Source organism: Cygnus atratus, chromosome 15 (assembly GCF_013377495.2).
Source record: "Cygnus atratus isolate AKBS03 ecotype Queensland, Australia chromosome 15, CAtr_DNAZoo_HiC_assembly, whole genome shotgun sequence".
Taxonomy (NCBI): Eukaryota; Metazoa; Chordata; class Aves; order Anseriformes; family Anatidae; genus Cygnus; species Cygnus atratus.
Window position 1 is genome coordinate 1,513,697 of NC_066376.1, and position 27,369 is coordinate 1,541,065.

At 55.5% G+C, this 27,369-nt stretch overlaps 1 protein-coding gene across 1 annotated transcript in view; it reads left to right on the forward strand.

Annotated features, from left to right (window-relative positions):
- PKD1 (polycystin 1, transient receptor potential channel interacting) overlaps positions 1-27,038 on the forward strand; it is an 85,054-nt gene extending 58,016 nt beyond the window's left edge. Inside the window, exons 16-46 of the mRNA XM_050713733.1 lie at positions 68-214; positions 2,531-2,674; positions 3,638-3,917; positions 5,280-5,496; positions 6,613-6,763; positions 7,731-7,883; positions 10,114-10,258; positions 11,099-11,701; positions 12,187-12,343; positions 13,092-13,344; positions 13,959-14,154; positions 15,262-15,432; positions 15,539-15,682; positions 16,015-16,225; positions 16,580-16,706; positions 17,512-17,628; positions 17,846-17,895; positions 18,319-18,521; positions 18,760-18,865; positions 19,484-19,602; positions 20,724-20,926; positions 21,253-21,447; positions 22,243-22,382; positions 22,802-22,929; positions 23,293-23,461; positions 23,793-23,918; positions 24,092-24,266; positions 24,674-24,961; positions 25,362-25,496; positions 25,717-26,031; positions 26,412-27,038. Coding sequence (XP_050569690.1) covers positions 68-214; positions 2,531-2,674; positions 3,638-3,917; positions 5,280-5,496; positions 6,613-6,763; positions 7,731-7,883; positions 10,114-10,258; positions 11,099-11,701; positions 12,187-12,343; positions 13,092-13,344; positions 13,959-14,154; positions 15,262-15,432; positions 15,539-15,682; positions 16,015-16,225; positions 16,580-16,706; positions 17,512-17,628; positions 17,846-17,895; positions 18,319-18,521; positions 18,760-18,865; positions 19,484-19,602; positions 20,724-20,926; positions 21,253-21,447; positions 22,243-22,382; positions 22,802-22,929; positions 23,293-23,461; positions 23,793-23,918; positions 24,092-24,266; positions 24,674-24,961; positions 25,362-25,496; positions 25,717-26,031; positions 26,412-27,038 — 6,195 coding nt within the window. The remainder of the gene's footprint in view (positions 1-67; positions 215-2,530; positions 2,675-3,637; positions 3,918-5,279; positions 5,497-6,612; positions 6,764-7,730; positions 7,884-10,113; positions 10,259-11,098; positions 11,702-12,186; positions 12,344-13,091; positions 13,345-13,958; positions 14,155-15,261; positions 15,433-15,538; positions 15,683-16,014; positions 16,226-16,579; positions 16,707-17,511; positions 17,629-17,845; positions 17,896-18,318; positions 18,522-18,759; positions 18,866-19,483; positions 19,603-20,723; positions 20,927-21,252; positions 21,448-22,242; positions 22,383-22,801; positions 22,930-23,292; positions 23,462-23,792; positions 23,919-24,091; positions 24,267-24,673; positions 24,962-25,361; positions 25,497-25,716; positions 26,032-26,411) is intronic.
- Positions 27,039-27,369: the final 331 nt, after the last annotated feature.

A 27,369-nucleotide genomic window follows, 5' to 3' on the forward strand; every position in this document is an offset into this window, starting at 1 on the left:
CTGTGGACTAACCCGACGTGCACCCGTACCAAGGAGGGTTTGAAAGTTCTTTTCTCCTTGCAAGCAGAGCTCGGCTGCAGGGTGCTCTCTGAATTTCAGTGCCAAGGGAGGAAATGTCACAATTCCCAAAGCTGTATTAGAAGCAGATGTGGAGTACACGTTCAACCTCACTGTCTGGAAGGAGGGTATGAATCCCGAGGCAACGAATCAAACCGTACGTACCACAAAACGCTGTCACTTTCTGCCTTTGTGCGCCTGTTGCTGGGCACAGCCAAGCTGGACATCTGCTGGATGTCTGTTCTGTCTAGAACCTTCCAAGGAAGAACTAGAACCTTCTGAGGTTCTAGTTCCAAGGTTCCAAGGTCTCCTTCCCTGGCCTGAGCCGAGAGCCAGCGCCAGTCCCGCGGGGGGCTGTGGAAGGCTCTGCTGTCGCAGGTGCAGGAGAAGGAGATTTTCGGGCATCACTGGGGCTCCATAACCAATCCCACCCAGGTCATTGGCAGGAACAGACACTGGTATTTCCGTGGTATATTCATCTATGCAGCCTTGGGCAGCTCTTTGTGCCTGTCCTGCCAGGCCCTTTTAGTTTCTTCCTTCCTGCGGAGCTGGGGTTGGTCTCACTCTGTGCAGCCTGGTGTTAGTCACCCAGCCCTGGGCTGCTGCTGCTCCTGGGACCAAGAGGCTGCAGCAGCAGATCTGTAGAAGAACAGCAAAGCAGCCCATGGTCAGTTGCTGTTCCGCTGCTGTGTGCAGTGCTGGGCCCTTCATACGTCACGTTTCTAGGCTCTTCCCTGATTTTTGCCCAGAGAGAGCTTCCTAAGAGTTGGTCCTTAATTTCACTGTCAACAGTTCCTCTCTTCTCTCCTTCTGAATTTTTTTAAGGGAGGGTTTTTAAGTGCATGTTGTTTATGTCAAATTAAGCCCAACACTGAATGCATCTGCAGTCCGACAGCAGTTATGGTTTATGTCAGAAACATTCATCGTGGTGTGTTTGGCAATTAGAGATATAGTTAGTCTGAAAATGGAAATTCTTACTGCCTGGGTTTTAAACCAAAGCTGGAGGATAAAAAGAAAAAAATTAAATTGATAGTCTTTCAAGGACATTCCGTACTATCTGGTTTCCATGCATGAGCGCAAAACAATGATTCCAGTGTCATAGGAAATTTGCAGATACTGGAGGAATGAATGAAGCTTCAATGCGCTCAGGCTTAATGCTGCAGAATATTTACCCCCTTTTAAAAGTCTGCCATACTAAACAGTGTTTTCACTACTGTCTTTCTTTGAATTCAGAATATTCACTATGCCAGGGCAGAGGGCTCTGGCCCGTGCTAGATAGTCCTGCTTCCTAGGGGATTAAAGGCATTTGGACAAAGAACGGGGCAGAGCTCAGCAGTCATTGTGTCTGGAGACCGGTGCTTCTGAAGCCTTCCTCCCTCGGAGTGCTTTACCGGGGAGGTGTGGTAGATGTCTTGAGATGTGCAGCTTAGATCAGAGATAGAAGTCCAGAATAACACCCTGCTCTCTGGAAAAGGCGGTTCTTCCACCTGCCGAGCAAGGAGCGTTTGATGCACAGCGGGAGTTGCATCTAGCTAATTTTGCCATCGTTCCTGTCTCTCCGGGATGTAGTTGTGCCAGAAGTGCTCACAGCACTCGAGAGCCCAGGGGTCAGGCCCAGAGAGCTGGCGTGCAGGCCGGTGCCAAGCTCGGTAGCTGAGAGCAGGAGCTGGCAAGGCAGCCTGGGGGGCCAGGCGCTGCCTTTGCAGAGGACACCCTCAGTTCACCAGGCTCACTGGCTTGCTCTGAGCCCTCTGTTGTTCTGTAAATGCTTCCTGTTAAGCACCCTTTTGTGCTGAGGACAGAAACCCACAGCCCCACACTGTGTGCACTGCAGAAGCGTGTGATCCCTCGGGGTCAGGCTCTGCACAGCTGCAGAGGCAGGGCCAGGGGTTTGGCCCCCAGAAAACAAAGGAGAGTTGCAGTTGCTTCCTGGAGCAGGTGCTCACCAGATGTTTGGTCTGCGTTATAATGGAGGCTTTCCTCCTTCCATTTAGACTTCTCTTTTCCAAGATGTAGTGCAGATTTCTCTTTTGTAGGCCTGAGAGCTGCCCTGAGATGCTCAGAACAGCAAAGTGCTTCAGGTAGCATCATCCCCACCCTAAACGGCAAATAGGACTCACTGGGAATTCAATACGGGGTACAAGAGGGGCATTTTGAAAATGATTTGTGTTGAAAAATGCAAATAAAATAGACCCAGAATTTCCTTGATTGGCCCAGCTTGGCTTTGTGTGTCTCTTGAAAACTGGTGGCAGAACAACTCACCTCGCCCAGCATAAGAAAACTGGGGTAGCTTAGGTCTGACCTGAGATCCTTTGGAGATCCCTCTCTGCTGTTCCCTTAGCACAGAGTGGGCTGGTGCAGAGCAACTCGTGCTTGGAGAACCAGGTGCTGGGATGGCTGCTCACTGGTTAGATGTCTGTATTCTTGTCCCCCAGCCTCTCAGATCTCCTGACGGAGCCTCTCGTTTTCCCAGGTGTTCATCAAGAGGGGAGGAGTCCCTATTGTGTCCCTGGAGTGCGTTTCCTGCAAGGCTCAGTCTGTCTACGAAGTCAGCAAGAGCTCCTACGTGTACCTGGAGGGGACCTGCCAGAACTGTCACAATGACTCCAAGCTCGGGGTAAAGCCATCAGCAATGCTGGTCGTTGCTCCACACTTGGTAGATTCAGGGAGAACGGGGGAGTCAGAGAGGACAGGGTGGAAAGACTGAGTCCCCTGGCAAGCTGTCAGAGCTTCGCCTTGCCCAAGGTTGTGCCAGCTGCATCCTGATGGAGATACCTGCTCTGGTGGGCCTGCAGGCTGCGAGACACGTGCCCTGTTAGTCCTCCAGCAGTGTCTACCCAAGGGGAGGCCTTGCTGAGTCGTTTTCAAGCCAAGCCTATGAGTGATCAGACCTTTCTATGCAAAGGCCATGTTTTTCCTGTAACAGATCAGTAAAATGCTTTTATCTCCCTGCTGGTTGGCATTTCACACGCTGTTCTGGTGGTTCAAGCAGAGGTTGCTCAGTCCCTCATGCTCTCCTTTAAATACAGCTTCCACTACGCAGTGTCTCTGCAACCTGTTGAATGAAACCGGTCTTAGAAGTGGAAGTCCCTCTGTGAGAGCTAATCTGTATTTCTCCCAGCAAGGCAAGCATGTACTTACATGGCATCTTCTGGCCAGCTCTCTCACCAATCCTCTTGTTATCGCAATTGTACATTTGTGCTATTAACAGTAATCATCCAGGACACGTTCAGCTCACAGCATATAAAACATGGTATCCCGTGGAGACTCCACCAGTACTTAATTTATTTCCTGTGTTTTGTATTCTGTATTATGAAATATTCTGTCGGAGGATGATGTAATCCCAGAGACTGAAGTAGATCTCACAGTGGAAATATTCCCACCAGACATTTTGGAAAGGTTCCAGTTCTTGTTGCTGTAGCACACGAGACTAAAGCTGAATTATCAACTGCAAATTTGGCAGACGCTCCCACTAGAAATCTGTTACTTTTTATAAGAGACTCAATCTGAAAACGTTTCAGGGGCATAACTTCAGATTTAAACAAAACCTCTCCTGTCTTTCCCCTCTTCATCTTTGTAGAGATGGGCAGCGCACAGCTTTAAAAACAAGTCCCTCATACTGGACAAAAGAACTACATCCACTGGCGATACAGGAATGAACCTGGTCTTGAGGCAAGGGGCGCTGAAGGACGGGGAGGGATATACTTTCACCCTCCACATCACAGACCTCACGACAGGGGAGGAAGGCTTTGCCTCTATCGACCTGCTGCCCAACCAGCCACCTGTCGGAGGATCCTGCAGGCTGTTTCCCAAAGGACCGCTCAGGGCACTGATGGCAAAGGTGCACTTTGAGTGTACAGGTGAGTGTGCTGGGCACTTGCCAGCCCTCTCTGTTCTTTGTAGGCAAATGCTTCTCCTGCTCAGTAAGTTACCAGCTGCCCTTATTCTCACTGAAGTTTTCTTTTCCCTGAAGTTTTCTTTTCCCTGAACTCCAGCCCCAGGACACCGTTGGTCAGGCCTGAGTTCAGAAGTGGACCTTTCCATTTCTGTTCCCTAGAGCTTGGACCATGAGCAATTTTGTGTGATCAAATCGAGGAGCTCTCTAAAATTCATGTCAGGCACTTTTTTTATACCTAGTCCATGTATTTGAATGGCAGTATCCAGGGCAGGACAGTACTCATGGAAGAAACTGGTGTTTGGGGGCAGGAAAAAGAACATAGATGCTCAAAACTGAGTCACACAGACGTGGGAAGAGTAGAGGCAAAGCACTGGGGCCTTCTCTTCCATGTGGGCTGGATGTTCCCATCAGCAGTTACCTTCTCAACCAGCTGCAGAGACAGCAACAAAGAGACCAGCTTTGGAAAAGCGGCCTGGCTGACAGCCTATAGCCTTGGGCCAACGAATAAGTGCCTCTGAAAACCTTATTTCCCCAAATGATTAGTGTTAGAGATTAATGTGTTCTGTGCACAAATGCTGGGAAGCCACGCCGCAGAGGAAATGACGAGCCCTGCTGGTTCTGGGGAGCCTGGTCACCGAAGTGCAGCTTAAGCTGGAGGAGAAACAGAAGTGTGTTCAGCGTGCTGTGACTGTAACTTTGGTACGGGCTACCCAGAGTAATTATGAAATCAGTACACCTTTGGAGCAGTGGGAATTTTAGCTCTGGGTGACTGTTTTTAAGCTGAAGGGAATGCTCAGGACACAGCCCTGCTGATCTGTGTCCAGTGCTGCGAGCCCTGGCAGAGCCAGGTCCTCCCAGTCCTTTGGTGGTGTCCACTGGCAAATGCACAGTGAATTTCCCCACTGCCCGGCCCCACAAGATACCCTGTATTTCCCAGGAGCTTCAAGGAAACCTTTGTGCAGGTTCTGTCCTAGACCCAGTTCCTGAAATGCTGAACTGCCTGAGGGCTGCACCAAGCTCTGCCTAATGTAAGATTTTGCAGGATTGGTGCAGAAACTGTGGCCTTGGATGAGTGCTGCTCTATTCTCACTTTTATTTTATTTGGGAGCTCTTCACAAACCTGTTTAAATGTTACAGGATACAAACACCCACACAGAAACCCCTAAACAGCAGGAAAAGAGTGTCAAACCTTTGCATTGCAGGCCTGAAAACATCATCCGGCCTGGTGGAGTCTTTGAGCTGCCCCGACTGTGGGCTCCAGGGTGGTGGCAGCAGCCCCCCGGTGCCCTCGCCCCCAGTCACCTCTGTTCGGGTTTGTTTGCAGGCTGGCGGGACACTGAAAACGTGGACGACCCGCTGGTGTACATCCTGCTGGCGTCGCGCCGCCGCGCCGGGCACTACCACGAGTTCTGCGTGTACAAGGGCAGCCGTGCCGAGCACAGCGCCTTCCTGCCCCCGGGCTTCCAGGAGAGCGGCTTCGTGGTGTCCGTGTCAGTCCTTGTCCAGGACCAGCTGGGTGCCACCGTGGTGGCCGTTAACCGGTAAGGCTGGGGGGAGGCTGCTGTGGGGCTGCGCACCGTGACAGGGTCCGGCCGAGGCTCCCGAGTCTCAGCATTATGCCTTAACCACCGGGTCCCTTTCCTGAAGGGCTCAGCACATCCTGGGTGAAATGTTCACCTCCTGGACAAGGCTGCTGGCAGGAAGGCAAGGGGAGACTCAGCAAAAGTGAGGCGCTGCTGTCACAGACAGCTCCAGTCTTTGTGGGTCATCTCCCAAGGGGGAGACTTTTTCCCAGCAGTTATGGCTCTCCTGACCTCCCTCTTAATTTTCTGCTGATGTTTTGCTTTTAAGGCACGATGTCGCTTTTTCAGAAGGTCTCTGTGCTCTGCCACCTTCTGTGCATCAAGAGCTCTCGAAGGAGAAGGGGCAGCAGCAAGCACTGGTGCTGCGGGAGGCCTGGTGGCCTGCTGCTGCGAGCCAGGGAGGTGCCGTGTAGCTGAGGTGGAGAGCACGAGCATTGGAACAGGGTGAAATGCATTGCAGCTCGAGTCTCAGCAGGGCCAGCGCCTTAAAATCCCAGTTACCCCTTCTACAAACACCCCTTGGCTTCCAGTGTGCTCCGTGCAGGCAACAAGTGCCCCTGGGTCTTGGGGAAGCCTCCTGAGCTGGTCTCAGTGCCTCCTGACCCAGCTCTGTGCCTGCTCCTCCTCCGGGCCGATTTGCAGCTCTCCGCACTGTCCGTGCGGTCCCGGCCCCTCGGGGGGGAGCACACACCCCTGCAGCGCCTGGGGAGGACAATCTGTGACCCAGCTGTTCCTCAGGCCCCAGGGAATGGTGCCAAAAGCAACGCAGCTCTGCCCAGCACTCTGGTCCTGTTTTTAAACGCTCTTTACGCTCCGTCACATTAAACCTGGATTTTCTCCTCTGGGCTCAGCGCACCTGTGTGTGTCTGCGGAGCTGGGCCACCGAGGAAGCAGGCTCAGGTCCCTAAAGTTCCTACATACTGGTGCAAACTGGGCACCAGGGCAGGCATTAGCAATGCTCTCACTGTTGTTTAACCACCTGGTCCCCCCTTATCTTCCTTTCCAGCTTCCCGTTCTGCCCCCAGCCCCGTTTGACAGCATGCACTTCAACCAAACGCCTCTTTTCTTTGGCAGCTCCATGGAAATCGGCTTACCCAGGGGGTTCCCCAGCCTCTCCTACTGGCTCTACAATCAAACTGACACTGTGCTCCAGGGCTTAGTGAAACAGGGGGACCCTCAGCAGGTCATCGAGTACTCCCTGGCCCTCATCACCATCTTAAATGAGGTAAAGTAGCACTCTGCCCAAGAGGGGCCTCCGGAAGCCCTTGCGATCGCCAGTAATGTTCTTTGGCCAGGTTTTGTACAGCAATGTAGGGAAATGACTAATGCTACAGTTTTCCATGTAAATCAGCGTATGTGCATGGTAGGAGCTGGGCTGGAGTGATTTTCACGCATCAAAAAGAGAGTAACAGTCTCCAGACACATGATGACCAGAGAAAACTGAGGGGCTGTAAAATAAAGCAGGGGTTCCAGGGAAGGCAATGGCCAGGGCATCCCCTGTTCAGCTATCATATTCAGATAGTTTTTCCTCTCAACTGCTAACCTCAAGTCTAACTGCTGAATTTAAAAGCAGAAATCTTGGCCCAAATTCCCCCATCTGCCCCGTGCTTCCCTTGAAGCCACCCCGCTTCATTGCAGCAGGTCTGGAAACTCCCGGTAGCTGCTCAGGTGCTGCCCTGGGTGTGAAGGAGACCTCCTTGTCCTGACTGCTGAGCTGGAAAGCTCTTCTGGCTGCACAAGAGGCTCTTGATCTACAGTGCAGGAGCATCATCCTCCTGGCAGTTTTTGCTTTCACTCCTGTCTAAAGTAGGGCCCAGTCCCTCCGTGCGTCTCTGTAGGCAGGGTAGGAGTTTTGGTCTGCAGTCATGCTTTCCTCCCCCAAAAAAGCCTTCTGCATGCCTGGGCTCCAGGCAGGGGTGATGCCCATGAGCACAGGCACTGTGCTGAGCTGGATAGGGGCTGCACACTGGTGTGCTGCCGAGCTGTCATGTGTGAGGCTGTTAAGTGAATTGCTGAGAGCGCACAGGTGAAACTGAGAAGGTTCTGCTGGAAACCCAGCTCATTAGATCGCCATCTGGGGGAGAAGAACAGGCAGGGAGAATGTGTAGAATGCAGGAGAGGTGCCTTCAGCACAGCTCATCACTCTGAAGCAGCCTGATGTGTTCCCTCACTGCCTGCTTTGATCCCCTCAGTATGAGCGGTCAGAGCTTCTGGAGCCCGAGACTGGGAATGAGTTTGAGCTGCGGACCTGGACTCGCAACAATATCACAGAAACCCTGAACTCGCTGAACGTGAACACGGTGGATGATATCCAGCAGATCTCAGCAGCGCTGGCTCAGTGCACGGTACGTACTTCGTCACCACCGCCTCCCACCTTCTGCCCTTCAGGTGCAGCTCAGGAGCTCTTCAGTTCTTGTTCTGCTTCCCTGCCCCTCTCTGCCCCACACGCACCACACAAGGATAGGTGTCATTCGTTGACATCATTAGGGTTTCAGTGGAGATGTCCTAACCATTGTCAGCTCTGCCCCCTGCCACGCCACCTATCTGGCAGGCAGGGGTAAGATGATGCATTCATATGCTGGAAGGCAGCACCTAGGAACTCTGTGCTTCTCCATACCAGCCTTGCTGTGGCAGCTTGCTAGCAAGAGGGTTCTTTAACTAGCAGATGAAGACTGTAGGAAAGGCCCCAGCAGGTTAGAGAGGCACTGGAATAAGTTGCTGAGGGATGCGCAGCGTCTCCAAGGACAGGCTGGGCTCCACCAGGAGTAACACAAGTAGAGGCAGACCTGCCTTGAGCCAGGGGCCAAAGCCAAAGGCTGATGTTCCTTCCAGCCCTGTACAAGATGAGAAGCACTTCTTTGCTCTGCCGTTGACTGGAAGCACTGTTTTCCCCGGCCAGCCAGCAGTTTCAGCTCCCTGGTGCTGGGGCTACTGCCTGTTGGATTGAGGAGTGGTATTATGTGTTTTGTCAGATGGGCAAAGGGAAGAGAGCCCAGTTATATAATGCACTAGGGTTTTGGTGGTCAGCCAGGCTGCTCTGGCATGTTGTTGCTTCCCCGCCCTCCCAAGTCTTTCCTTCTCGGGACGGGAGTCAGGTACCCTGACCTTGGCTGCTCATCGCCCCCCCAGCCAGGTCAGCAACCTTGCTTCCTGGGAACAGGCTCTCATTGAAATCATGGACAGACTACTGCATCCCACCCACAGAGTCCCTGGTCTGCTGCTCCTTCCTCAGCTTCAACGTCTGTAAACCTCAAAAATCACTTCTGTCTGTTCATCCTTGTTCAGGGATTTGGGGTTCTGCACACCCAGTTCTGATGCCAAAGTGCTTTGTTTCTGTCTCTCACCCCTGCTCTTGCCTTGTGACTTGATCTCGCTGTGGAAGCTTAAGTCTAGAAATAGAATTTTTGTTCCATGGGAAAAGGCGATGTCCTAGGATTAGTTTGTGCTCTGGATTGGAATAAAAAGCTTATAAAAAGAGTAATACAGAATTTCCCAAATGGTTCAGAGTTCATAGATAGAACTAGATTTTATTTGTATAGAATATGAATCACTATCATATTCACTGGATTCTATTCATATAGAATTCACTTTCCTGTAGCAGTGTCAATCAGTGCTGATACTTCTTGATTTTTCCTACAGGGGAGAGGAAAAATCAGAATGAATTTCTCCTGGAGGGGAAAAAAGCATCTCATTCTTCTTAGTAGGCTCTTTCCTCCTGACCTCCTTGATATCTCAGTCTGTCTTGCTGTCATACAGCGTACATCCTAGCTTCTCAAAGCTTACAAATACAAGCAAAACCAGGGGAATTTTAGACCTGCAGACGTTGTTTTAATTCTTCACCAAAACATATGGTGAATCACGTCTGAATCCTGTGATGATTAAAATAAAAAGATGAATAAGAGCTAGGAACTGGTCTGTGGTAACAGCTTCCATGTGTTGCCTCAGTCCCTCCCATCCAGCCCTCCAGAGCGCTGGGAGCTGCAGGCCGTGGCTGGAACATTCTGTTTCTTGGACACGTCTGGTAGCGGAGGGAGGGACATCCATCATGCCTGAGTGGCAGGATCCCTCCCACAGTTTCCAGGAGTATTTGGACAGCAAAGTGGATTCAGTTAGGGCCAGACCTTGCTGCCATTGAAGACAGTTGAGTGTGTGGAGGAATCCTGTGCAGCTCCTCCTGGTTGATTTCTGTAGGAGCAGTGTGTGGCCCCAAACGGGTGATCCATGAGTTGCAACGCCAGGAGCACGCTTGGTCCTTATGGCCGAATTTAAGGGAATCTGAACATGCTGCCCTTCATGGTCCTTTCCAACCCTAACACGTCCTCCATCACCTCTTAGCATGCCTGCCTGCACGCTGGCAGGTGGGAGCATGAGGGGAAGTGGATGGAAGGCTTCTGGAGACACCCGCAAAGTCTTGGCACCTCTCAGTGTGGGCAGAGCAGCCCTGGTCTCTGCGGGTACCTCCTTGGGGCTGGAAAGAGTAAGGATAACTTGGAGAACGAAAGCAGTGTTTGAACAAATGTTCTCGGGTCTTTGTAGGACTGAGCCAGCTGAGTCAGGCTGTGTTTCCCTGTGCAGGTGGTGAACAAGGAGATGGTCTGCAAGTCCTGCCTGACGAGGACCTTGAACAAGCTGGAGACCATGATGACCATTCTGCAGGGGGAAACGACCCAGGGCACCGTGACCCCGACGGGCATCGCCGACAACATTCTCAACATCACAGGTGGGTTCTGTTCACGCGGGAGTGGGTGGCCTTTGGCCACGCTGCTGTGGGCACAGAGCTCCCTGCTCGGGCTGCTGGACAGCAGCAGGCTGAGGGAAGCTCTGCAGGCTTTCACCTGGACCAGAGGTTTGGCTCGTGCCTTTTCGAGATGTTAGGGGAATCGTGTCTAAGATTTGGAGCATGGCACCCCCATTGCTTTATTCGTCCTGCACTTTTCCCAGGGTTATCCTGGCTTTGTCAGCTGTCTCTGTGGATATTTAAATATGACAGCTATTAGTAAACTCTCCAGTACGTCAGGGAATTGTCATTCTTGTAATGAATGAATAACAGATATGGTTTCCAGATACTCGCCTTCCTGGTTGCAGTCTGAGCAGGGTACCAGTCTTCACTGGGACACTCCTGAATACTGGAAATTCCCACCTGGCTACAAGCAGTGGCACCTTCTTTGCACTACTCATACATTTCTGAGTGTTTTTCACTATATGATGCAAAAACTTGGTAACATGTTTGTTTTATCCGTTCCTTCCCTGTTTCCCAATCTGCTGTTTCTGTCACCTCACAGGAGGAAAATAAAGCCTGTTGTGATTAAGTCCTCATCACCAAATGTTGTAGATTAGCCCAGACATGGCAGGAAGAGTTGACAGCTCTATTTTCAGCTCAGGGCTACTGAACACTTCCAGCATGGAAGGTCACACGTATGCAGTGCAGAGTTACAGTGAGAAAACAGCAAAGAAAGACCTGTCTGATTTTTTTGGGAAGGTGTCAGATGTTACCGAGATGTTATTAGTTACAGACTATTTACCAGTTCCTCTGTTTGCTCTTTCATTTCTCTCCTGACAGGCGACTTAATCCACCTCGTCAATACGGTTTCACAAGAGTCCAAGCCCCAGGAACTGCTTGCTGATTCCCACAATCTGCTGCTGGCTCCCAAAGCCTACAACCTGTCTTCCAGCCTGATGCGCATCCTCATGAAGTCTCGAGTGCTGAATGAAGAGCCCCTTGAGCTGGTGGGAGGAGAAATTAAGGCCACAGGCAAAAGATCTGATCCCTTTAACTTGCTTTGCTATGAGAACACGCCAAACTGCCAGTTCTCCATCCCCCAGGCTTTCAACACCACCCTTTCCAACTTGACCGATGTTATTCAAGTCATGTTCCAAGTGGACTCCAATCCATTCCCGTTTGGTTACATCAGCAACTACACCGTGTCCACGAAGGTGGCCTCCATGGAGTTCCAGACCCACAACGGAGTGCAGATCCCCATTGGCAGCCTGGACTCGGAGAAAGCCATCACCGTAATGGTGTCAAACAACACGGACGCTGACAATCTCGCTGCTGGCACTGAAGTTATCGAGGCAAGAACGTCTGTGAACCTCATCGTGACCATGGAGAGCAACAATCGAGAAGCAGGACTGCACTTCAGGCTCACCTACAAAGTCCTGAATGGTAGCTCAGAGCCAGCTCCCCGTGCTTTTTGCTGTTTCTTCGCGTGGGTGGGGAGGGCTGGGTTGGAGGCACAGGACAGCTGTGTCAGGGGATGTGTTTGGGAGCACATCTCGGGACAGCAAGTCCCGTACTGCACTGCTGAGGTTCCAGCTGTCATGGGCATTGTCCAACCCTGCTGCAATCCTTGTCTATGGATTCTGACGCTGAGAAGCCTTTTGCTTTTCCCAGCAAAACGTGGCTTCTGTGGGCCGTGTTAGCACTGGAGGCAGTTTGTCCTGCCTCTGGACCAGGTACACTGGTATCCAGAGCCTCCTGCTCAGGAATCCTCTGAGCTGCAGGCAGAGTGCAGGCAGGAAAAGCATCTCTCCCAGCTCTGTGTTCCTGACGCTCCTCCCTGAGCATCCACTGCTGGCAGCAGCCGTGTGGTTGAGCTCTCCCTGGTGTTTATAAAGTACTTTCTGTTCTTTCTCTCTCTCCCCGTGCAGATCACTACATCGCGAGCGAGCCTGAGCCGTTCATCATGGCCTATCTCCACCATGAACCAGAGCCCAACGAGTACAACTGCACTGCCTCCAAGAAAATCAGCCTGGAGGCCCTGTCTGGAGATGACCACAAGCTCTACACCTTCTTCACCTCGCCAACGTAAGAGCACCCTCCCTTGTGATCCCTGCCACCCCCAGGCTGTCCCGTGGATGTACACGAGGGATTCCCAGAGCTTTGCCATGGCTAATGCCAGGCTGCCATGGGCTGCTGTGCACGTGGGGTTTGGAGCCAAGCTCTCTTCTTTTTGTCAGAGCAGTCGTTCTTGTAACTTCAGTCGCTGACTTGTTGCCTTTCCCAGGAGTGTCTGTGTTCATGCCTCCTGTTATTTATGAGCTGTTCCTAGGCATTATCTGAGAAGAAAGACAGGCAGCTTGGGAATAGGCGGGGCAGGAGTGGAGCCACTGTTGTGTAAGTTGACACAACTTCCATGGCTTTTGGTAACAGCACGCTCAAAGAGGAATTAATCCTCCTAATGAGCGAGTCTGCTCCCAGCCAAGAATTGAAGTTGCTCTGGAAGAGTCGTGGGGGTCAGTGGGGCACAGGGAAGGGCGGGCGGGAGAGCTATGTAAGGCTGCCAGCACAGAGAAGAGAGGGGGGCAGGCAATGCAGTGCTCCCAGGTACTGAAATAATGCAAAGAGAGAAGAATTCAAGGGGTCTGTAGAGCCCCAGAACTTCTGCACAGAGGGCTGTGCAGATTCTACCATGTTCACCGGGCCTTTCTTTCTCCTCCTGTGTGCTTACCTGTCCCTGCAGGGGGGTGATTTCCGTGGGCACACATCCATCACACTGGGGTTTGTGTCTCTTCAGCCCGTGGGTACTAATGTCTTGCTGTCTTGCCCTTTCCAGAACGGATGACACCATCCAGAAGTATTACTTCAACATCACCAACCATTTCAGCTGGTCCCCGGTGGAGGTGACCCTGGGGCTGTACACCTCCCTGTGCCAGTACTTCAGTGAGCAGGAGAGGCGGTGGAAGACAGAAGGCATCGTCCCGCTCGAGGAGACCAGGCCAGACCAGGCTGTGTGCTTAACCCAGCACCTCACCGCCTTTGGGGCCAGCCTCTTTGTGCCCCCAAACTCTGTCCAGTTCATCTTCCCTGTGAGTAGAACAAAGCAGAGGCTGTGCGACGTTGTCACTTCTGAACAGCCTGTGGTCACCTAGAGGTCTTGGGCTCCTGCTGGTGTTCACATTCGGGCTGGGTGGTGGCTGGCAGACCAGCATCCGTACCTGCGTACCTTTGGGAGCTGCAGACAAGCACAGAGGGGCTGTGCCCCCTGGTCATGAGTCCTGGCTGCTGATGCTAAAAGCAGACATTTGCAGATGGCTTTATTCCCCAGTCTGAATACCTTGCGGTGTGCTCACCTCCTTCATGAGATGCCAAATGCTCCTCCCAGCTGTCACAGCATTGTTTTATCCCAGAGAGCTTGCACCTGCCAGCTGCTCCCTGGCTCCCGGGAGCAACTGGGGCTCCTTCCAGCTCCGTCGCTGTGCCGTAGGTGGGAGCAGAGAGCTCTGTGCAGCTGCTGCTGTCTGCTCTGCAGGGGCTGCGAGTGAGTGAGCCCTGAGCACGGTGTGAGCAGGGACAGGTCTCTGGTTGCACGTGGTGTTGTGAGTGATGCTTGTAGCCAGCAAGGAGGCAGCACAGCCCCCAGGGAGCAGCGGTGTCCTCCTGAGGAAAGAGAGTGTCTTTCAACATGGCTCTTTTTTTTCAGGCTCCAGGCCCTGGCCTCAACTACATCGTTCTGCTGACGTGCGCCGTCTGCTTTGTGACCTACTCAGTGGCCGCGCTGATTGTGCACAAGCTGGACATGATTGACATCAACCGCGTCGGGGTGATTCCCTTCTGCGGGAAGAACGGGCTGTATAAATACGAGATCCTGGTGAAAACTGGATGGGGCAGAGGATCAGGTTAGCCCACAGACCCCTACCCGTGCTTGACTGCTAGGATGACATCTGTGCAGCTCCCTGAGAGCTCCCCTCAGCACATCCTCAACCAAATGTTCCCTGGCAGAGCCCAGAGCCCAGCTGTCATGTGAAGGAGCACCGAGCAGTCAGCTCAGGGCCTCCCCACAGCATTCAGATGTTTTTGTGTGTGTGATGATGGAGCCGGTCAAGAGCCAGGAGAAAAGCGTGCTGCCTCACCTGTTGCTGTAGGGTGCACCTACTGCTAGAGGGAGCCACCCGGTACAGATACATCTGCAGGAGCAGCTGGGAGGCAGCGGTTGTGCATCGCTGCTGAAGCTCCCCTGCTCCAGATCCCTGAAAGGATCATCCTTTCCTGCAGAAGCATCCAGGCCTTGTGGGCACTGTAGATTGATCATTTTGCTGTCCACCCCCATCCATCACTTTGTTCTCCCTGCTGAATCTTTCCTAGCAGCGTGAAGGCAGAAAGCTTGGCTTTCTGATCTGGGGCTGGGTTTGTAGCTTGAGCTGCCAGAAATATCATCCCAAGCCTGGAAATGCAGGGAGCTGGGTTGTGGGAGCTCTGAGCAATGGTGGAGGTAGGATGCCACCACGTCACTGCTAGAGGTGGGTTCCCATTGATCTTAGTGTAACCACTGGTTTCACTGGGAGCTGCTGTGTTCTGAAGTCACCCCAAGGACCATCCAGGTTGAGCAGGTGGACTGGGGAGCATCTGGCAACGGGTACCGGAGAGAAGTCAAAGCAAACAAGTCTTCTGACTGTCTGATGGAAAAAACATCCAGAATAAACGTCTCCTCCCGCTAGGGTGTTGGCAAGTCAAGGAATTTCAGATTCAGTCCCCTCCAAAGTGGAAAACCACGAGTATGCCAAGGAGCATGCACCAGGCCAGTCTGAGCAGCTGCCCTGCAGGCTGTGTGTAACACCATCCCGGGGCGTGGGACAGCTGTTGAGGGCATTTCTTCCTCCCAGGTCCCCAGGTGGCCCCTCTGAAGGGCCAAGGCACCTGGCCCCACATCCCTGGCAGGAAGACAGGGCTGGGAACAGCTCCACCTTGGGTGAACTTCCCTAACCGAGCCCCGTTAACCCTGCCAGGTACCACAGCGCACGTGGGGATCGCCCTGTACGGCGTGGACAACAAAAGTGGGCACAGACACCTGGATGGGGAAAACGCCTTCCACCGCAACAGCCTTGACGTGTTTCAGATCGCCACGGAGCGGAACCTGGGCAGCATCTGGCGCATCCGCATTTGGCACGACAACAAAGGTGGGGCAGGAGCAGGCATTGGGGGGCTGAGGCTGCCATCGGGCATCTCAGGTTCACACAGGGGATGTCTGCTGTGAAACACATCTCTTTATCCCTTAACCCTTAGGACTCAGCCCCTCGTGGTACCTGCAGCACGTCATCGTGCGGGACCTGCAGAGCAGCAAGAGCTACTTCTTCCTGGTGAACGACTGGCTGTCCGTGGAGAGCGAAGAGAATGACGGCATGGTGGAGAAAGAGGTTTATGCTGCCAGTGAGTGCTCAGCTCCTGGGCGCAGGGCAGGGAGGCTGGGCAGCGTGGCAGCTCCCATTGCACCGAGGAAGGGCTCGTGCAGGAGACTGTGCAGAGAGACCATAGAGCCTGCACGCTGCTACTGTCTCACTGATGATTTGCACAGCCAGATGCTTTGCTGGGTCCTTTGTGCTAGAGGACAAGGCATGGCTGGGATCCAGCTTTGCAAAAAGGTCTGCGTAGGTGCAGTGGGGATACTCTTTGAATATCAGCCTGCAAGGGGGGACTGTGCCAGCCCCAGCTGGGTACCCTCTCCTGTGCTGCTGACCCTGAAAGTCTCTCTTTGTGCTCAGGTGAGACAGAGCTGAGGAGCTTCTCCCGGATCTTCATAGCAGAGCTGCAGCGAGGATTCTTCGAGAAGCACGTCTGGCTGTCCATGTGGGACCGCCCGCCTCGCAGCCGCTTCACCCGTGTCCAGAGGGCCACCTGCTGCTCCCTCCTCATCTTCCTCTTCCTCTGTGCCAACGCCGTGTGGTACGGCATGGTGGGGAACGTACACCTCAGGTGCGCTGTGCTCTGCCCAGTCCCTGACCTCCTCCTCCTGTGCTTCCCCTTAGGTGGGGCAGGACAGACCTTATGTCTGCTGCAAACAGCTGCCTTGCTTGCGGCCTTGAGCCTGCCCTTCCCCTTGCAAAGAATTTGGGATCGGGACACGGATCATGGAGGACCAAGGAGAGCCTGATCAGCTTTTCCCCTTGCCCGGTTTTGCTGTGCCATCTGTTAGCACAGCCTGTGCCCATTTCTTTCCCTGCACGCCTGAAATGCCCAGTTGTGCTCTTCTGTCTTGCTCTCTGCTTGGCTGGCAACCCTGAGTGCTCCTGCTAACACCCATCTCTGATCTCTCTCGGTTCTCTCCAGCAACGGAGCCATTTCCAACCTGGTGCCTGTTAACGTGGACACTGTGGCTGTCGGTCTGGTGTCCAGCGTGGTGGTCTACCCTCTCTACTTGGTCATTTTATTTCTCTTCCGGATGGCTCGTGGCAAGGTAAGAAGGAGTAGCTGCTGGCTGTCCAAATGGGTGTGCTCGTCAGGTTTGCTCGTCTGGGGCTATGTTCTGCCCTTGGTGGTATATCACTTCTTCAGCTGGTTGTCTCCCTGCTGCCCTTCTGCACTGCCCTGCCTCATGGCCACAGCCTGGGAAGTAGCAGGGCTCTGCCCCCCTGTTGAGCAGGGAGCAGCCCCTGGCTTTATTTAGAGGGACAGATCACTGTCATACACATCTGCTGGGTGATACTGGGTTCTGGCAATGCCCAGACAGACACCAAAAGGGTAGGTTCTAACAGCTATTTAGGCACTTACTTCATCTTGTTTTTGGTAGGTGGTAAGTACCCAAATGCCACTGAAAGGTATGACCCTCCGCTGCTTTGGTAGGAGCTTGAGAGAAGCTCAGTCGAGCATTCCTAATGAAATACCTGCCCTGAGTACAAATTCAGCTGCCTGAACAGAGCTGTGGTTAGGCAGCTGTGGAAGGATTAGCTGGGGATTTAATGACTAGTTACACACAATTAACAGCCTTATTAAGTACCGCAGCCAGCTGCTCAGTGACTGATGAGCAGCAAATGTGTCTGATATTTCTTTTTCCTATAAGCACTCCCTGCTTCCGCAGGAGATTGTAAACCCCTGCAGCTTCTAGGGAACTCGTAGGGGGTGCAGCCCAGAGGGTACTGGGCTGTGGGATGGTGCCCAAGGCAGCTGGGAGGCAGAGAAGGACGTGCCTGTTCTCAGCCCCACCAGGCACATTGTCACCTCTGCCCCTCCTCGTTCTGCTCAAGCCTTCCTGTCTCCTGCAGGTCTCCATCAACCACACGCTGACTCACTCCGACCAGCAGTCCCTGGAGATTGACAACTACCTGGACTCCTCGATCCTCGACAGCTCCTTCCCCACCTTCCCTGGGCTGCGGGCAGAGGTAAGCTGCTTCGTGCCTGGAAGCCACGCAGGCTCTGTGCGCTCTGCTGCACCCGCACAGCTGCATCCACTGCCATCAGTGCCAGGACTAAGGCACTCGTGCCACTGGACACCACTGGTGGTGGGGAGAGCCACAGCCTTTTGTCTCTGCATACCTGCTGTTCTGGCCAGGCAGCAGCCAGTGTCACATCCCTGAAATGCCTCCTCTTCCTCCACAGGCCTTCTCTGAGCAAACCAAAACAGATCTGTTCTTGGAGGATTCCAAAAGGTAAGTGGGCTTCTGGGGATGGAACAAGTAGGATTTCAATTTTGTTTTCTTCTAGTCTCCCACAAATTATGTATTCCTTGTCAGTGCTGCAGGCTAGCACATGTGAAACTTGATGTTTCACAGCTTATGTACTGTTTTGGGTGGGAGAATGGAGGGCCTTCAAAGGCCAGCTGCCCGCAGGCAGTGGAGCTCTGCTGGCCTGTGTTTTACCAGAGCCGGTAACTCCTTGTTGCCAGGGGGTGGAAGGTAGCTTTGTTCTGTGCAGTCACCCAGAGCCCTGCAGATCTCAGCGCAGCCGCGTGCGGGCAGATGGGGCTGTGCTCCCGCAGCTCTTCCCCTGCCAGGCAGGCCTGCATGCTAATGCTGTGCCTTCCTCGTGCTCCCCATTCTGCTGACTGCACACCGCGCTCTGTTCTCCCGCAGCCTCGTGCGGTGGCCCTCCAGCGAGGCCCTGCTCAGCTGGCCAGACCTCCTCAGCGACCCCTCCATCATGGGCAACACCATCCAGAAGCTGAAGAGAGGCCGGGCCAGCCGCCACCTGGGGCTCGAGGCCCCGCTAGCGGCTGAGGAGGACAGCCTGTCGCTTGGCGTTCACCAGGGGCAGCCGCGATACTTCTCTGCCTCAGGTGGGTGCGAGCAGCGCTGCTCTGTGCCGGGGCTGGAATGCTGCAGGGAGGTGCAGGAGAAGTGATCTGGTGCTTGGGAGCTCCAGGGAAGCAGAATAGCAGAGCTTGCCACCAGGCTGGCTTCAATTTGCAAGGCAGAATAAGGGGATCACATCTTTTAATGGGGATTTCAGAACCCTCCCGGGGCGGGGGTCTGCGTGCTGTGCTCCTGCTGATGCCCTTTGCTCTGTTTCCCCAGATGAGGACCTCATACGGCAGATCCTAGCAGATGGAGCTAGTGGCATCTCCCACTCCCAGGACCTGGGGCCATACATGAGGGCTGAAACAGATCTGATCTCAGGCCTGTAAGTACGGGGGGAGCGGAGCCACCCCCACAAGGCAGGCGGAGCCGGTGTCTCCTGTCCTTGCCCTTGCTGGTGTTGTGCCTGCCAGCTCTGCTGCACGCAGCCACAGCGAGCTGAGCTGGGCTTCATGGCATTGTGAAGCCCCGGGACAGCCTTGTCACACAGTCAGTGTGTCACTGTGATGCCTGCAGCCTCCACAGCCTGGGCTCCAGGAGGGCTCTGCGTCCCTTCCAGGAGCCACCTGGCATATCCCCTAAAGCCCTGGCTGGAGAAATGTCTCCAGAGCTTCGTGGGCTGCTGATGAAGTGCCGGGGAGCCACTTTGGGGAGGGGGTTTGAATCCCCAGTGTGTTACCGTGCCCAGAGCACCCTGCGTTGGGGCGCTGGCACTGCCTGGTCAGGCTGGAAGCTCACAGCCAGATAGCCAGCACAAAGCAGCAGGGCAAGGGAGGAGAAAGTCTTCCAGCCCTCTGCAAAAGGCAGAACAGTGTCAGTGCACTGGCAGCCTGAGCCTGCTGCCGTATGAAATGCCTCTGCCTGGCCCAGGCTGCTGTGCTGCTGACAGCCTGACACCGCAGCACCCGCACAGCTCACTGACAGCACCCCTTTGCCTCGGCAGCTCCAGTGTGTTCGGGGAGAAGGTGGAGACTGTCATGATGCAGAAGCTGAACGACAAAGGCCAGGGCATGGCAGCCCCTCCCCGGGAAGTGAGCAGGTCGGCCAAGTCGACGTGGACAGGTACCAGGGCTGTGCCCAGCGGCAGCACCGTGGGCCCTCGGGGACGGGCAGGGGCCTTTGGGGACGGGCAGGGGCCTTGGCACACAGCACGGCTGTGAGGAACAGGCAGGTAAGCAGAGCGTTAGGAGAGGCTGCTCCCAGCAGGGGTGTGTTTGCTGTTTCCTGCCAGTTTGGGGGCCTGAATCGAGCAGACCCCAGGACACCATTCGTTCTGTCGTATCCCCTGCCATACACCCTGGGGAAGCTCAGCTCGCAGCTTCTCCGGTTCCTCTGCTCTCTGCAGCTCCCTGCAGCCACCAATTCCTTCATTCATCCAGCACAAGGATGCAGAGCGAGGGTCTCTGCGTATAGCCTGGGGGGAAAAGGAGCCAAATGCCAACAAAAGTTCAAACCAACCCACAAAGCAGAGGAAAAGAGGTGCTTCCTAGAGGACCATGCGACACAGCAGCCAGCCAGCTGGGGCTGCACGAGCGGGATGTCAGGCCTGGGGCGTGGGAAGTGCCAGGCTGCCCTGCACAGGCCCCATGGAGAAGCTAAGCACCAGTTCTGGTAGTGAGCTCTTGGCTTCCTGAGGCACTGCCTCCTTAGGACAGGCTGCAGCAGAGAGAATTGGAGTAAATCCTCCTGGATCTGCTAAAATCCCTCCATTTATCAGCTTGATGAATGGCTGTAGTATCTTTATGCCGGCACTGGTTCAGATGGGTGGGTGAAAGAAGCTGTGCCCGAGCAAGCCCCAGGGCAGGGTGGCTTGGCAGTCTGAAGCCACTGTGACAGATCTGTGTGGCTTTTCACAGGTCTTGACCCACAGCACTTCCAGCCAGGCCGGGCATGCCCCTTTTCCTGGGGCTCTAATGGAAAGCAGGGAGCTGATCCCACTGCCAAGGCAGGATCCCATCTCCTGCTGCCCACCCCACTGCTGCAGATGGGAGGCTGCTGTGCTGGGCTGGCTGTGGTTCAGGCTGCTGTCCCCGTTCGTGCTTAGTGGGAGATGTCTGGGACAATCCCTCCAAACTCTCCCGGGACTGGCGGTTCTCTGCTGCGATGAGGGATGTGCTCAGCCCTTCCTGTGCCCACTGGGGCCCTTTAGCAGTGACGGTTGCTCTCGTTTCTCTTCCCTCCAGTCACAGACCAAACATTTAGGAAGCGCTTGCTGCCCCCCTGGTGCTCCTATCTGGCTCATGGTATCAGTCTCTTCCTCTTTGCCACCTCCACGGGGGTCTCCGTGTGGATTGGGGTAGGCTTTTCCTCCAGCGTCGCCCTCATGTGGCTTATCTCAGGGATATTCAGCTTCCTGGCATCCTTCTTGGTCTGGGAGCCCCTGAAGGTAAGGACAACAAAAGGGAGGACACGAGCACTTATCTCTTATCTGTACGTGTGCACGTATTAGCTGTAATTAACATCTTGTCCAGGTACTAATTAAGTGTTTATCAGACACAGGGGACTGAATTCTGCAGAGGGGGGAGGGTGGGCACGATAGCAGCATTAGGGGCAGCGGGGCTGGTGGCAATTCATTTAACAGGCAGTCTGGCTGCTCCACAAAGTGGTGCTGAGCTGTCGTGCCTGTCGCTGAAGGGCAAACAGGAGCTGCTGCCCAGTGGTTCTGGTGTCACAGCTCTGCTCTGCGAGCCCACAACGTGCTGGTGTCCCCAGGTGCTGCTGGAAGCCCTCTATTTCTCACTGGTTGCCAAGCGCTTGCACCCAGAGGAAGACGACACCTTGGTGGAGCACCCGTTTGTTGAGCACGTTTCTGAGAAGATCAGCAAAGTCCGACCCCCACAGGGATTTGCCCTTTTCCAGGCCAAGGAGGAGGCCAGGAAGGTCAAGCTGCTGCACAGGATGCTGAAGGTAAGACACGGCCCTGATGCCCGGGGTGAGCAGAGGTAGAGTGCTGGCTCCAGCAGCTGAGCTCCGTCCTTGTGTGGGTCCTCCCAGTCCATCTGTGACCTCCTGAGCTAGCAGGTGCAGGTGTCCAGTCTCTGCCTCAGTTTTCCCATCTTTAGAAGTCAGACAGTGATGTTTATCTTCTCTGTGAATATCTGAGGTGTCTGGACAGCCGAACTGTAAGGGGGTGGCCGTGTGTCCTCGATTTGGAGCAGCTGGTGTGTTTGTCTCCGTAACTCGGGTGTTTGAGGCTAGGGCAAGGTGTGCAGCATCAACTTGCACAAAGAAAATTAATTAACAGGGTCTTGTGAAACATAACAAGTCCCCGCCTAGGAGCAGAAGTCTCAGTTTCTTTGTAGATCATTCAGTACTTACCTTCCACACTGGTGCTGGGAATACACGGCTGCTTTAGAGCATCCAGCTACTGTTAACTGAGTGCCATTCCTTTAAAGAAGGGAAACTCCTGTACCTGCTTTTATAAACCGAGCTGCTAGCTACAGGAGCTGCTGCAGGGAGGTTGTGCAGTGCGTATCAGCTGAAACGTGGCGCTGGGCTGGCCGCTCTGAGGGAAGAAAAAAAAAAAAAACCAGGCCACGGGCTCTTTTGTTTTAAACTGCTTCCCACATGGGAATTACCAGCACACTCTGGGGCCTGATCCTGCTGCAATCAGTGGAAGGCATTGATTCCTGCAGGAACAGGACTGGGACCTGACCTCATCCTGCTGTTGGGTACAATCTCTTTCTGCTCTCTGCTTGCCAGAACTTCCTCATCTACATGATGTTCTTGCTGGTGATCCTGCTTACCAACTACGGAGATGCCACCCGCAACAGCAGGGCCTTCCTCCTGCAGAGCTCCATCAAGCAGCAGCTGGGCAGCAGCGAATTCCTCCGCATCAAGAGGTAACTGCAGAGAGCCTGGGCTGGGGTGGGCTGAGCGATCCCCTCCTCAGGGTGGTCTGATGGCCAGCCAGCAGGGCGAGGGGCGCGGGTACCTGCCAGTCCCTTCCAAGCCTCCAGGATTTCCCTGGGGGTCAGCATCGAGTGGATTCATTCACCTTTAGGTCTTGCCCATCAAAAAACCCTTCTCCTCACCCACCTGGAGCATGGCTCACAGAGCGGGTGCAGGAACCGCCCTGAGTGCTGGCCGGCCACGTGGAGGAGAGCAGCCCAGTTACCTGCAGCCCAGGTTACCTGCCCAAAATGCAGCTCCTCCCCTCCAGCTGGACCCCAGACGTCCAGATCACGGCTGAGACCTGCAGATGCTGCCCCAGCAGAGCTGCTCCAGGAGCTTTGCCTCTCACAGCCGTTCCCTTTTGCAGGTCGGATCAGTTTTGGGTCTGGATGTCGCAGGTGTTCCTCCCGTACCTCTACAACAACCGCTCGGGTCAGGAGAGCCACAGCACCACGCTGGGGGCGGCCCGGCTGCGCCAGCTCCGGCTGCAGGAAGGTAGGGGGGGCAGCAGCCCAGGGCCCTGCCATCACCTGCTTGGGGGGGTGGCACTGCCTGGAGGGTGAAATGGCTGGGTCTGGATGCAGTGGGGTGCTGAGTGGAGCAAGGCAGGGGTTATGGAGGCACTTCGCTCTTTGCAGCATATGTATTAGTTGCTTCTGGTTCTCCTTCCACCCGAGGTGAAATGAACTGGGGGCAGTTACGAGGATGGAGGGGTTTACACTGAAGGGAGAGGTTGGTGTGATTTCGGGAGGTGTGGGTGAGGACATGGGGGTGGAGGGGAGATGCTAAGGGTGAAAGCTCAGCTGTGTGCCCCCGCACCGGGGTGCTGTGTGGGTGACGGTGTTGGTCTCCTTCCAGCTGAGTGCCAGCTCACTGCCCACGACTTCCTCCGTGGGCTGGGCACAGCTGCCGGGAAGAACTGCAGCACCTCGCCCAGTTTCTCCACGGCTGACTATGCAGCTGGCTGGGAAAGGGCAGCCGTGAATGTGACAGCCGCGTGGTCCTACTCGCCGCCCGACCTCACCGGGTAAGGAGCTGCCCAGCCCGCAGCTATCTGTGCCTCTGCTCCACGTGCTGGGGACGTTGGAACTTCTCGGGTGATTTGGTGCCCTGGGTGGTTCCCAGCCCTTGCCTCAGTAAGGTCAGCTGCAGCCCCTGAGCCCAGCAAAGAGTAAGTTAACACAAAAATGCCAGGGGCTTTTCCTGAATGCATCCATGCTGGCCCCTGCGTGCTGGCAGTTTGAGTGGTAGCAGGCACTTGGCTCCTGCTTTAGCTACCTGCTCAGTCTGCCCGTAGGAGAGCACACCAGGGCTGTTCTGTCTCCAGCTCTCACCCCGTGGCTCTTCTTCCTCTGCAGGGTCTGGTACTGGGGTTACATCTCTTTCTATGATACCGGTGGTTACATCCAGGAGCTGGGGGCTTCACTAGAGGAAAGCAGGGCTCAGCTGCATTACCTTCAGCAGCACACCTGGATCGACAACATGTAAGTGTGGCAGGGGCGAAGGAAATGTTCTGCTGTCACCAAGATTTTTAAGGGGCACTACTGGGGGTGCCACTGGGGAGAGAGAGAGAACCTACGACCCTACAAAGTGATGGCACCAAAGCCCAGGGTCGGTGTCGCCCCAGGCCCCTGAGCTGCTGTTCTTCCCTCTGCAGGAGCCGGGCAGTCTTTGTGGAGCTGATGCAGTACAACCCCAGCGTGGACCTGCACGCTGCCATCACCCTGCAGCTGGAGTTCCTGGGCGCCGGCCAGGCTGTCACCGCGCTCACCATCAGCCCCTTCCCGCTGCTGCGGCTCAGCGGCGGCGTCACGCTGCAGCTGCTCATGATGGTCAGTGTGGTGCCTCGCCCTGCGCCCCTCTCCCCTTCGGTCACCCCAGAGGTGCTCGGGGGCCTATCCCCAAGAAAAGCAGCACTGGTCACCGCAGACTAAAGCTCCCCCGGCTGGGCCAGGGCCAGGTGGAAGCAGAGCCCTCTTCCCTGGGCGCTGCCACCGTGCCACATGTGCCTTGGATGGGCTTTGGGGAGCTTCGCTGCTAGGGCAAGAGGGAGCAGGACAGAGGGAGCGAGAGGAAGGCATGGGAGGACTGAGGAAGCGTGCTCCAGGGGTAGGCTTGCAGATCTCAGCCTAGTACATGGGGCTTTTGCTGTCCTGGGGTGCTGCAAGGTCTCCTGGTGCAGCCTGGCAGGCAAGTATTGCCCCCTCCTTCCCTGGTAACCTCTCCCTTCTTCCCCCAGGTCTTCCTCATGATGTTCGTGGTCTACTTCGTGGTGTCTGAGTCACTTTCCATCAAGAAGGAGGGCAGGGCCTACTTCACCCTGTGGGGCAACTACGGCCAGTGGGTCTTCATCCTCCTCACCACCTGCACCGTGGTGGTGCACCTCAGCCAGGCCACCCTTGCTGACCAGCAGTGGCTCAAGTACCTCAATAACAGGAAGGGCTTCACCAACTTCTACCAGGTGGCCTTTCTCAACACCATCTTCAGCACCTTGGCTGCCTCCCTCCTCTTCCTCCTGACCGTGCAGGTACAGAGAGGGCTGGCTGGGAGCAGCATGTGGTCAGGGGTGTGGGCTTTGGGCTTTGGTCAGGGATGTGTTGTTTCTTGTTGGTGTTGTTTTTTTTTGTTTGTTTGTTTTTTTAATAGCTGGGGCTGGAATCAGACCCAGGGATGTCTGCACCTCCACATTAATGACCGGACAGCCCCATGTCCTGAGCCCGTGGGCTCTGGTTTAGCAGACGTGCAGGCTGTGCCTGCCTTCCCGTTACAAGTTCATGTGTGCGGTCCAAGAGCAGGCAGCGCTGTAATGCCTCTTCTCAGGGCAGGGAGAGCAAGGGAGAGGCTCTGCGGTGCTGGGCAGATCTTGCAGCACCCTCTGCATGTGTTGTGACACCGTGTTGTGACACCGTTCTCTCCCTCGGTCCTAGGCAGCCCAGCAGCTGCGCTTTGTCAGGCAGTGGTCTGTGTTCGGGAAGACCTTTCAGAAGTCCATGAAGGAGCTGACGGCTGCAGGGCTGGCCTTCGTGGTCCTCCTCCTGGCGTATGCACAGCTTGGCTTCCTGGTAAGTACCTGCTCCCCCCGACTCGCCTGGCAGGGGGCTGGCTGCGAGCAAGGACTGCCCAGGGTTGTGTGACCCCCCTGTCCCTCCCCGTGCCGCAGCTGCCAGCAGAGCCCCGCGGCTCCGCAGGGCAAAGACTTTGTAAGATGGGGTAGTGAGTGTTGGGGGACACTGTGCCACCAACTGATCCCTTCTTGTTGTATCTCTGCTGTCCCTTTTGCAGCTTTTCTCCTCCTCCTCGGAGTCCTTCCGCAGCGTCGGCAGCAGCCTCCTGCTGCTCTTCGCCATGGTGCGGGGCAGCACAAACCTCCGGGCCTGCCCGCCCGAGTCCTCTGGCCTCTACTACCTGTTCTGCACCAGCTATATCATCCTGGAGGTGTGGATCGTGCTGAGGCTCTTCACCGTGGTGCTTGTCTACAGCTACCGGGAGATGCACTTTGAGCTGTACCGTCCTGCCTTCGAGCCCCAGGACTACGAGATGGTGGAGCTCTTCGTGCGCAGGCTGAAAATGTGGATGGGCTTCAGCAAAGCCAAGGAGGTGAGTGCAGCCCAGGAGAGCTTATGCAGAAGGGCTCTGGCAGCAGGCTTTAAGGTGCAGGCTATTGCAGAGAAACAATGTCCTCCATCCTCAGCCCCGCTTTGCCTCCAGCTGCTTCCCACCACTGCTCACAGTCAGGTCCCCCAGCCCTCCTGGTGGGGAGGGATGGAGCAGGGGCAGATCCTAGAGGCCCAAGGGCTGGCTTAGTGATGGGGCACTGTAGTGGCCTTGGCTGCCAGGTCTCAGACCCGTTGTTCCAGGTGATTTTTCTTTGGGATCCATCCCCAGGTCGCTGGGGTGCGCTGTACCACAGCATTCCCACTTGCCAGCTCCTGAAATAATTCCGTCTCCCCTCTTTCCCCCACCCCTTTCTCTCCCAGTTCCGCCACAAGGTGAGGTTTGAAGGGATGGAACCGCTGCCATCCCGAGACTCCAGCGATTCCAAGTCCTTTCGGGGTCCCACGCCCAGCGCCGCCTCCGACAGCTCCAGGGCCTCTACCTCCTCCAGCCAGCTGGACGGGCTGAGCCTCGTGCTGAGCGCCCGCGACAGCCTGGAGGTGGACGCTGACATCCAGCGGCTCCTTTCCCTCTTCGAGATGCTGCTAGCCCAGTTCGACCGGGTCAACCAAGTGACGGAGGACGTGTACCGCATCGAGCACCAGCTGGAGGGCTCCCAGAGCCGCCGCTGCAGGAAGAGGCACGCGCAGGGGGCGGAGGACGTCCTCAGCAGGTACTGTGCGGGCAGCGCAGAGCAGGGACCCTCGCCCGAAATCTCCTCTGACGTGGACCTGCAGCCCCCGCGGGACGCCCCGCTGTCCCCCCACTCCCCCACCGCCCCGCCGGGCAGCAGGGGTTCGGTGCCCAGCCGGCTCCTTCGCGCCAGCAGAGGCGTCAGCGCGGCGGCTTCCCTGCTGCCCCCGCACAAGGCGCACGCCGCGCTGGCTCCGGCTGTGAAGAAGAAGCGGCCTCTCCGGGCCAAGAACAGGGTCCACCCGACGGTCAAGTAGCCGTGCTGCGGGAGGGCAGAGCGAGCCTTGGAAGGGGTTTGCGGAGGCGGGCTGTGCCCGCCGCGCTCACCTGGAGCCTCGGGAGCTGCTGCTTCTGAGCGCCGCGCCGTGCCGGCTGTGCCTGGCGGGGCGCGCGGGGCCGCTGCCGGCGACGGGGCTGGCGCAGCCTCCGTCCTCCACGCTCCTGGCCTCGTGGGTCGGGCGTGCTGGCGTCCTCACGGGTGGCTGCCAGCGTCAAGGGTTCATTGGAAAAGGCTGAGCCTTTCCTCGTGGACAGCCAGGGAAGACGGCACTGGTTACGGTCAGCGTGCAGAAAAAAATCGATTACAGT